This window comes from Pistacia vera, unplaced genomic scaffold, assembly GCF_008641045.1.
Source record: "Pistacia vera cultivar Batoury unplaced genomic scaffold, PisVer_v2 Contig21, whole genome shotgun sequence".
In the NCBI taxonomy this organism is placed as follows: domain Eukaryota; kingdom Viridiplantae; phylum Streptophyta; class Magnoliopsida; order Sapindales; family Anacardiaceae; genus Pistacia; species Pistacia vera.
Genome location: NW_022196013.1, coordinates 266,124 through 277,078, shown reverse-complemented (window position 1 = coordinate 277,078; position 10,955 = coordinate 266,124). Strand labels below are relative to the sequence as shown.

Sequence of the window (10,955 nt, the reverse complement as noted above, 5' to 3'; positions counted from 1 at the left end):
AATTTCAAATCTGGTGCAGAGATCTGAAAATGATCAAGAAATATTAATTATTGATCTTAATTTTGATTAACAACCACGTGAAAGACAAGGAACAATTCTACTAATGCTCGTTAAACAAAAAGTGAGATTCAGTAAAATATGTCACATCTTCAACAACCGTTAAAGCTCCCCATTTACACTACCATCAACTACTATATATGAAGAGTTCTTTCCTGGCAGAATTATCAGGGTCTAAGATTTTTCCATATCGATCACCTTCAATATTAATTATGGTTTCGATTCATGTTGAAAGTGCTAGTGAGCTTCTTGAAGCTCAAGCTCAAGTGTGGAATTATTCATTGAACTATGTAAATTGCATGTCTATGAAATGCGTCATTCAACTGGGCATTCCAGATATCATCCACAAACATGGCCAACCCATGACTCTTTCCCAAATAGTTTCTGCACTCGGCGTGAACCCAAATAAAGGTCACGGCATTCACCGTCTTATGGGTGTCTTAGTTCATGCCGACTTCTTTTCTCAACGAAAAGTCAGCAAAATTGATCACCAAGAAGACAAGTATTTTCTCACACCCTCTTCTCGACTACTCCTTAAGGATGCACCCTTCAGGGCTGCACCATTTGTGTTTCTTATACTTGATCCACTCATGGTTAGTCCCTTCCATTCCTTGAGCGCTTGGTTCAAGAATGATGATTCCACACCATTTGAAACAACTAATGGGAAAAACTTTTGGGGTTGTGTGGCTGATGAACCTAAATTTAAAAACACTTTTTATGATGCCATGGTCAGTGACTCTCAACTGGTAGCGAGAGTTTTGATTGAAGACCATAGAGAGGTGTTTAAGGGGCTGAAGTCTTTGGTTGATGAGGGTGGTGGCAATGGAACTGTGGCCGAAATCATAGCCAATGCTTTTCCAGAGATTCAATGCACTGTTTTTGATCTCCCACATGTTGTTGATAATTTGCAGGGGACTAAGAACTTGAATTTTCTTGGAGGAGACATGTTTAAGGCAATACCTTCGGCTGATGCAGTCTTACTCAAGGTACACAATTATACATAATTTTCCATTAATTTAGTTTCTTCATGCTTAATTTGAAATCAATCTTAATTAGTTTTTTGTTTTTTCATATAGTATGACATACACACTATATTATTCTTATTTGTATCCAGCATTCCTACCCAGGGGCGAATCCAGCCCCTTTGAGGGAAGGCCCGGGCCTACCCTTAAGTTTTAAAAAAAAAATTATTAATATATAGTCCCACAAAATTGTTATTAATATATATACCTAGGTCCACCCTTGGATTTTAAAAAAATGAGAATTATTATACATATATCTAGGCCCACAAAAAACTTGTTATTAATATATATATTCCAAACCCACATCATATTAAAAGTTTAAAACTATTTCCACTCTTCTTCCGACTCCACATGTTTTTTATGATTTAATCCCAAAAATTGTTTACTATTTCATTCTCTCTTTCTCTTCCTCATGTTATTCGATCTTAAAACTTTTGAAAACCGAAATTGTTGAAGCTTTCACTACTCAAGGTGTCACAATTAGCTTTGTTTTTGGTTTTATCAGTTTTAGATATATGTATTACTCATTTCAATTTAGTTTATTTTAGGGTTGAATCATTCTTTTTTTTTTTTTTTTTTTTTTTTTAGGTTTTAATTATAATTTGAGGGGAAAGACATGGATCATGTGAGTTTATTTGTGTTTTGTGCCTGAGAAGAACTTGCTTTCCCAAATTAAAACTTTAACTATATTTTAAAACACGTTATTCTTTACCCTTCACCCACCATTTTCCTACATTTCAAACGTCACCGTTCTGCTAATCAAATAAATAAAGAAATTTGAGTTACTATCTATGTATATATCAAGAATTTTTTTTTTATTAATTCATATAAAAGTCAACGCAATGTTGATTTGATTTAAGTTTGGTTGACTTTAGCTTATGTAGGTCTGGTCAAAGTCATAAAATTTATATTATAATCTTTGGAAACAAAAAAAAAAAAAAAAAAAAATTGAACTTAAAAGAAGGTTTTGCTTAAGGTTTACTTAACACATTTACTCAAAATTTTGCTTCTCATGAATTTATTCAAGTAGGAAAGTATTGCGTTATTGCATTCTTTTCTCTTAAATTCTTGATATTGTATTATTTTATTTGCTTAAGGTTTGGTGATTTTTTTAAAGTTTTTACTAGTTGTTTAGCAAACAATGACGAAGCCGCGGAGGCCCCCCTTGACAAAAATACTAGATCCGCCACTATTCCTACCCTACTAATACCATATCAAATTAAATTGTAGAGAACTACTCTCATAATTCATAGCATAACATTTTCACAACTAGCTATGTTGATTTGTGTTATGCTTGGGAACATAGGGCTGACGTGGGGCTCGGTTAAGTGCGAAAGGTCAGATCTCGGGAAGAGTTTACTGCCATTCTAGCACAGCTGCGTCGTGTGATCCTGGTTGCACCCCACAGCTTGCTTCCGTTAGAATAATGGGTGCACGTCAGGTCAGCAAGGAGTTGTGATGATCCCGCGTGTCCAATCCCTGCAGCAAATCACGTGAATTACTCTAAATGAAGGATTTGTACGGATCATCCCACCAACTTACAGATTCAGTGATCATTACCTTAAGGCATCCCATTATAAAATGGGAGCTTCTCTCTCATTAAGGGGATTCGCACATTTTACTCTTAACAAAACTCTCTCTCTCTCTAGAAAAGACAGTCTTTAATACCTTGTATCCTCAGTGTAAAGTCAGTCGTCCAAAGCGACCTGACCATTATCATTAATAAAAACATCAGTGGACGTAGGATTTGCTTCCTTAGCATCCGAACCACTTTAAAACTCCTTTCTCACTGCATTTAGTGTCATTTTTCCTTTTCATTCACGTGTGTCTTTTGGGCCAACCCAACATTTCACACGTAAGTTTTGTTGGTGTCAAAATCATGCATCAACAGTTTGGCACTAGAAGGAGGGCTGGTTTAGTGTTCATCCTTCATCAGGAGAATCTCCAACCTTCTGGTCCTACAGCAACAAATGGCCCGCCAACCAGAACCTGAGCAAACCAACCAGGGTGCTGAGGGGCTCCCCCAAGTTTAAGGGGACACCTCTTCCAGAAAACCTTTAGCCCCGCAAAATGCTGCAGGAGATATCCCGTCAAGTTCATAACTTGACCCTGTTAATAGAAGCTACCTAGAGAGGTTTGACAATACTGTCCAGACGGTCAACCGAAGGCTGGACCATTTGGACCAAGGCGTGCCATCCAAGTTAGCAACGGCGGTGCAACCGCCAAAAGCGCCTGCAGGTCGCGCGAAAGCGCGGCAAAGGGAAATAGCCCGTGCCGCCAGCACTGCAGCGCATAGACAAAAAGGTAAACAAGTGGCAAAAAGCAAGCCCACGGGCTCCAAAGGGCTAACAAATTTCGACCGCATCCCGAGTAGAATACCAGTCTCGTTGAGATTCGGTGAAAGGATGCAACCCGAGCTGTCCCATGCCACATCGCAAGAGCACACCCATAAAAGTGCTGGTTGGGGCGATTCCTATCACCACCAACAAAACGATCCTAATCGTCATCGTGCTAGAGGGTCCCACACTTCACGGGGCGGTTCTTACCACCGCAAAAGTCGTAAAAATACCCCGCACCTTTCATCGCCATCACACGCCTCTAGCCGGCATGTGCCGAGAGTGGCCGAAACCGCCGGCCGAGGTGAAAAGGAACCCGACCTTTGGACTTTCCTCATCCGTAATCGCGAGGGTCGAACTCGCATGGGTGAAAGCAATCCCCAAGCGGCTCCATTGCTGTAAATTGAGGAGCTATAGTGAGCTTTAGACAGACTACGAACTCAGCAAAACGAGCAGGGGCTAGTCGTATCTGCGTCCCCCTTCTCTACAGAAGTGTTAGCCGCTCCTCTCCTACCAGGATTCAGGATGCCCGACATGCGGGCGTTTGATGGGAACTCCGATCTGCAGGATCATTTGTATGAATTTAACGACCTGATAGAGCTTCACCAGGTCTCGGATCTAGCAAAATGCCATTGTTTGGCAGTGACTTTGACCTCCCATGCCAAACGGTGGTTCAGGTTGCTCCCAGCGGGATCGATCAGTTCATGGCCTCAGATGAGCACGATGTTCCTAAGGTATTTTCAAGCAAATCGGAAGTTCTCGATGCCTTTGAGCTACCTTAGCAATATAAGGCAAGAAAGGGATGAATCCCTCCAATCCTACATTGACTGTTTCCACAGAGAACTCAACAAGGTGGCACATACTGCTGAAGAGTCTGTTCGGACTCTCATCATAGCTGGAGTCCGTCCACAGACAGACCTATGGAAAGAATTACAGGCTGAGGACGATGTTTCCCTTACTGGATTCTATAATCTCGTAGAGAAATACCTCTGAATAGAAAATTCAATGGCGGCACTCTGCCGTCACGACCACGATGCTTTGGGCTGTGCACCTGGTCGGTGAGATAGTAGAAGAGCTTATTGCAGGGGAGACATAGACGATCAGCGAAGAGGGAAGAAACCTCGTTACGAGCCTAAAAAGTCCTATGCTCCCGTCCCTCATCGCGATCACGACAGAAACCAATATACTCCACTAAACGCATCTGTATCGGCTATTCTTGATAAATCCGAGGAGGCCAGCCTGGTCGGAGAGCCCGAGCCCATGAAAACTCCAACGATAGCCAGAAACAATAAAAAATATTATCGCTATCATCGGGACAATGGGCACCATACAGATGAATGCCGAGCTCTCAAGCAGGCGATTGAAAACCTTATCAAGTAGGGACATTTCAAGGAGTATATTGATGACTTTGCTCCCTCACAAGAGAAAAATCAGGGGGACTCAAGTAAGAAGCGCCGCGATCAGAAAGGAGTGTACACCCTCAATTTAATTTTCGGGGGACCGCACTTCGCAGGAAACTCGCGAGGTGCCCAAGAAAGATATGCTTGGGAGGCACACCACGAGCCCATCTGAGCGATGCACGTAGTGCAGCGACCACAAAAGGTTCACCGGGAGGAGAAAATTTCTTTCTTCGAAAAAGATACAGCCTGGTTGCATCATCCTCACGAAGATGCCCTTGTGATAATGCCCCTCATAGGGCGCCATAATTTCTAGAGGATGTTAATGGATAACGGAAGTGCTGTGAATATCTTGTTCGCTTCAACTTTTGAAAGAATGAATTTGGACGAGGCAAACCTGAAACCTGCCTCGTTCCCTCAATATGGCTTCACAGGGGACCACCTGCTCCCCAAGGGCACGATCTCACTCCCAGTCACGTTGGGTGACTTCGACGAAGTAACCAGAGTAATTAAGTTCTTGGTAGTGGATTGTCCATCCGCCTTTAATGGAATTCTAGGGCGACCTCTGCTAAGACACTTCAAGGCGGTCACTTCAGTATACCATTTGAAAATGAAGTTCCCCACCCCGACGGGAATTGGGGAAGTTAGCGGGTCTCAACGCGCAGCTCGGGACTGCTATGTGAAAGCAGTTCAGATGGCGTGCAAAGGCAAAGGCACCTCGCGCGGCTATCACAACCAGACAATGGCGATCAGCTGGATAGAGCCACAGCCTGGCCTAGCCGAGGATAATATAAATCCTCGCATTCAGGGCTGCCCTTCCAGTGGGCCAGTTGAGGATCTGACTGAAGTACAGGTCGACCAAACCGAACCAAGCAGGGTGCTAAGGATCGATAAAAATCTCAATCCCCAGCTTGCTGCCGACCTAACCAGCTTCCTGAAGGAAAACATCGATGTGTTTGCATGGTTGCACGCAGATATGGTCAGGATCAGCCCGAATGTTATTTGCCATGCCTTAAACATCGACAGTGAAGCTAGGCCAGTTCGCCAAAAGAGGAGAGCGATGGACCCGGAGCGATATGCTGCCTTGAAGGTTGAGGTGGATAACCTCCTCCGAAATGGGTCCATCCGAGAAGCACTCTATCTGACCTGGGTTGCCAACCCAATTCTAGTAAAAAAGCCTAAAAACAAATGGCAGACCTGCGTCGGCTTCACCGACCTCAACAAGGCGTGTCCAAAAGATAGTTTCCCACTGCCAAGAATTGACCAGCTCATGGATGCCACCTCGGGGCATGAGCTGCTAAGTTCTACGGATGCGTACTCGGGATATAATCAAATTCTAATGTACGGGTCAGACGAAGAGCATACATTGTTTATTACAGATCGGGGACTATACTGCTACAAAGTTATGCCCTTCGGCCTCAAGAACGCTGGTGCAACTTACCAGCAACTAGTTAACCAGATGTTCTCCGAACAGATAGGCAGATCGATGGAGGTCTACGTAGACAACATGTTGGTGAAGTCCCATGTCGCTTCAGATCATGTAGCCCATCTTGCTGAGATGTTCAGCATCCTCCGGCAGTACCGAATGAAGTTGAACCCCCTCAAATGTTCATTCGGAGTATCCTCGGGGAAATTCTTAGGGTACATGGTTAACCAGCGGGGAATTAAGATCAACCCCGAAAAAATCCAAGCTCTCCTCGATATGAAGAGCCTGACCAACAAAAAATAGGTTCTGAGCCTGAACGGGTGTATAGCGACGCTAAGTCGCTTCATATCAAGGCTAACAGACCGCTGTTTAGCTGTTTACCATTCTTCAACGTCCTAAAGGCCAATAAGAAATTTGAGTGGACTCCCGAATGCGAGCAGGCATTCCAGAGTATAAAAGAACATCTTGGGAAGCCACCTCTCCTCTCTAAACCTCTCCCACAGGAGATCCTCTTTTTGTACCTGTCCATCCGCAATTCGCGATCAGTGCAGCTCTGGTTCAGGAAGAGAATGGAACCCAATGGTCAGTATATTACGCGAGAAAGCGTCTACTGGATGCCGAGATGCAGTATCCAGAAATGGATCAATTAGCCTTTGCCCTGCTGATAGCTTCCCGAAAGATGCGACCTTACTTCCATGCCCATATAGTTCACGTATTGACTAATTACCTGCTTAGGCAGGTCCTCCAAAAACCAGAGGCGTTAGAAAAATTGCTCAAATAGGCCATTGAACTCGGCCAGTTCGATCTCCATTACAAACCAAGAGCAACTATTAAAGGGCAGGCTGTTGTCGACTTCATCTCAGAGTTCTCGCATCATCCAGCGAACGAGTCGGAACAGCCCAATGAAGTCATCTAGGAAACTGTTCAAAATCTCTCGACCTGGACCCTCTACATCGATGGATCATCTAACAGAAAGAGGACTGGAGCGGGCCTTCTCTTGTTGAGTCCCGAAGGGGCCCGTATTCATGGCATTCTCCGGTTCGGTTTCAAAGCAACTAATAATGAGGCCGAGTATGAAGCTTTGCTCGCTGGACTCAGGTTGGCAAAGGAAATGGGCGCAATCGCGATCAGCGTCCACAGTGACTCCATGCTAGTCGTTAACCAGATTTTGGGAGAGTACCAAGCCAAGGAAGATAACATGATCAATTATCTGAAGAAAGCTAAGGCTGCAATCGAGCCGTTCAAGCACTTCGCAATCACTCAAATCCCTAGAGAAAACAATTCTGTGGCGGATGCCTTGGTGAGGATAGCCTCATCATTAGACTTGGATGCACCAGACAGCATTCATGTTCGATTCATCGAAATCCCCAGTATCAGCCCAATCAAACAGGCCGTGAATGTAACAAGTTCGAGCTCATGGATGACCCCCATTACTCAGTATCTGAAGGATGGGGTCTTGCCTGACGATAAGGTCGAGGCAAGGGTTCTGCAAACAAAATCTGCTCGCTACACCCTCATCAAAGACCAGCTTTACAAAGGAGGGTTTAGTGCCCCTCTCCTCCAATGTGTGACCAGAAAAGAAGCAGATTATATCATGCGGTAGATACATGAAGGGATTTGCGGTAATCACACTGCCGCGCGATCTCTTGCGAACAAGGTTGTTCGTCAGGGGTACTATTGGCCCCGAATCCAAGATGATGCCTACAACTTTGTCAAAAGGTGTGATAAGTGCCAGCGGTTCTCGAATATACCGCGAGCTCCCTCCCACGAACTGGTAACCATGACTAGACCCTGGCCTTTCTCCATGTGGGGGTCGATCTAATCAGTCCCATGCTAGTCGGTAAAGGGGGAGTCAAATACACTGTGGTCGTGGTAGATTACTTCACCAAATAGGTGGAAGTCGAACCACTAGTCGCGATCACAGCCAGAAAGCTCAAGGACTTCGTTTTCAAGAATATTGTGTGCCACTACGGAATTCTTCATACCCTCATCTCGGATAACGAGAAATAGTTACACAACGAGGAATTCAAATAGTTTTGTGACGAGCTGGGCATCCATAAAAAATTCGCCTCAGTAGCAAGGCCACAAGCAGATGGCCAAGTTGAAGCTATCAACAAAACCATTAAGCACACTCTGAAGGCCAAACTTGGCGCAGCCAAAGGGAATTGGGCTGACGACCTCCCTGAAGTCTTATAGGCATACAGAACTACTCCGAGAACCTCTACCTCAGAAACACCTTTTTCGCTAGCATACGGATGCGAAGCGATGATCCCTGTAGAGGTGGGAACTGGTTCACTTCGGAGGGACCTATACAATGAGGTCGACAACGAAGCACTTATGAGAGCAAGCATAGACCTTGTTGAAAAACATCACAGCAAGGCACCGCTAAGGATGGCAGCCTATCAGCAATGCACGAAGAGGTTTTTCGATTCAAAGGTCAGGCGAAGAGACTTCCAAGTCGGCGACGTTGTGCTAAAAGAAGTTCTTCTCAGTACCAGGGAACCAAGTATGGGAGTGTTAGGACCAAACTGGGAAGGTCTATACCGCATCGACAAAGTGATAAGACTGGGGACTTATCATCTCAAAAGGCTAAACGGTTCCAAGGTACCCCGAGCTTGGAATGCTGAGCACCATCGACCATACTATCAGTAATTCCGAACTCAGTTTCCTTGTAAATTAACTTACAATTTGTGTAAATAATTTCCTTGAAAAGTGTCATTTTGTTCACATGTAATCTTGTTCATGTGAATGTGTTATGTCATCACACTTGTTTCAGTAAATGTAAGCAATCAGGAAGTACTCATGTATAACAAAGCGAACAGAAATTGTAAAAGCAGAAATGTATTTCATTAATGTGGAGTACAACAGGCAAAATGACATAACTACAAGCCCTAACACAACTCCTAGAGGGCCGACCTCATCGTCCTAGGGCTGGTCGACTGAGGGTTTATCCGAGGCGTGTCCCGAACCTCCTACTCGGGAGGCCACCACTTCATCATCCTCTCGCGCCATGGACATAAGTATATCTTGCCAGTCTTCTGGGAGGTCGGACAAGTCAAGTCGTGGATTCTTCGGTTGCAAGGCATAAATAAAGTCGGTTGCCCATTCGGCAGCCTTCTCCTTGACCTCCGCTGCCTGATCCTGCATTTCTTGCGTTAAGGAAGCAATTTTTTCTTGACTTTCCTAAAGTTCAACTTCGAGAGCTTGCCTTTCCTTCTCGAAGGCGTCCCTCTCTTGCTCTGTTCGTAAGACCTGCAGAGAGATCGCTTTGAGCTAATGGTCCTTCTCCCCGGCCTCCTTGGAGAGTTTGGCTATGGTCCTTTGTAGCTCCTTTACTTCCTATCCATGCTTCTTGAGCTACGCTTTCTGGAAGTCCACCGTACGAAGAGCCGCGTCTCTTTCGTTCAGGTACCTATTTGCCGACTCAGAAGACAGGTTTCTCTCTGTTTCGACAGCTTTTAGGCTTTGCTTGAGTGCTGCGTTCTCTTCCTTTAGAGCAACACCTCCTTTCGCGGCTCCCAGTTGAACCTTTTCCATGGACATTCGCATGGAAATGTCGTTGAACGGTTTGAATTCCACCTTGTTGGACATCATTTCTTTGTTGAAACGGATATCAAATCTTTTGATCAAATGCTACGTTTCCACAAGAAAAAGGTTCCACATTAGCAGTTACTTCACTGGGCAGAATGGTTCAGTAAATATTCCTTCACTGCCCAGCATATCAAAGGTCACACTAACACCATTGCAGATTATTTATCTAGACCTAAAACTAAACAAGTTGGTTTCATGAACCCTAGATCCAAACCTCTTCCATGTTTTATGTTCTAACCATTAACCCAGTCCAGTTCCTGTTCATCGTCCTCTTCACCGACCCATACTCCAAACGTACCTCCTGAATTCGATGACCTTATTCAAACGCGTACCATTGATGAAAATGCTAACATGCTCATGTTTTCTTACAAACTTCAATGCATTGAAAAATGTGGTCAATCCATGTATGATATGTTAGAGGNGTTCGGATTCTAATGGGTTAGAGAGTTTATGATTATTAATTTCATATGATTTTGCTTTGATTGTGTGATTATTTTGTAGTTATTATTTTTATGTGATGAACATGATGAGATTGAGAGATAATTCATGTTAAGCTTCTTGGGTAATCACCATTGTAGTATTAAATGCTAGAGATAGATTTAAGAATCAATGAAATCAATCTAGGATTCTTGTGTTTAATGAACTTTGAACTATTAGTCTTCATTTTGTTGGGTGCGGAAGTTTAATAGTAAAGAGTAAGGAAATATAGCCTGAGAAGGTATATTTTATACCTTAATGAGTTCGATTTACAATCAATGCATGTGAATATGAAATTAGTATAATCCCTAGGTTTAACCCAGAGAGTCTGAATGAAGTCAAAACCCTACCCGTTTGTTTGAATTGATTTTATCAGTGTTTTAATTCTTGCTTCATAATTAGTTTGAATAGTTATAAATTTTGGTTTAGTTTAGTTTAACATTCTCCCATAAATCCAAACCATTCGATTGCTCCAACTTGAAAACAGTAGAAAAACTTAGTGCTTAGCAACCAATCCTTGTGGGAACGATACTCACTCATCACTCTATTACTTATGCGATTAGTATACTTGCTACATATTGCATGTTGTAGTAAACACGCATCAAGTTTTTGGCGCCATTGCCGGGGATTGAGTTTTGTGTTAACATTA

The 10,955-nt window shown here is 43.6% G+C and overlaps 1 protein-coding gene across 1 annotated transcript; it reads left to right on the top strand.

Annotated features, from left to right (window-relative positions):
• Positions 1 to 239: 239 nt before the first annotated feature.
• LOC116129246 (trans-resveratrol di-O-methyltransferase-like) lies at positions 240 to 1,061 on the top strand. Its single transcript, XM_031414996.1, has one exon. It carries the CDS (start codon positions 270 to 272, stop codon positions 1,059 to 1,061), a length of 792 nt encoding a protein of 263 aa, XP_031270856.1. The 5' UTR covers positions 240 to 269.
• The last annotated feature ends 9,894 nt before the right edge of the window (positions 1,062 to 10,955 follow it).

Excerpts from the sequence above, each read along its gene's own strand:
- LOC116129246 (XM_031414996.1), top strand. The coding sequence starts at position 270 with ATGGTTTCGATTCATGTTGAAAGTGCTAGTGAGCTTCTTGAAGCTCAA.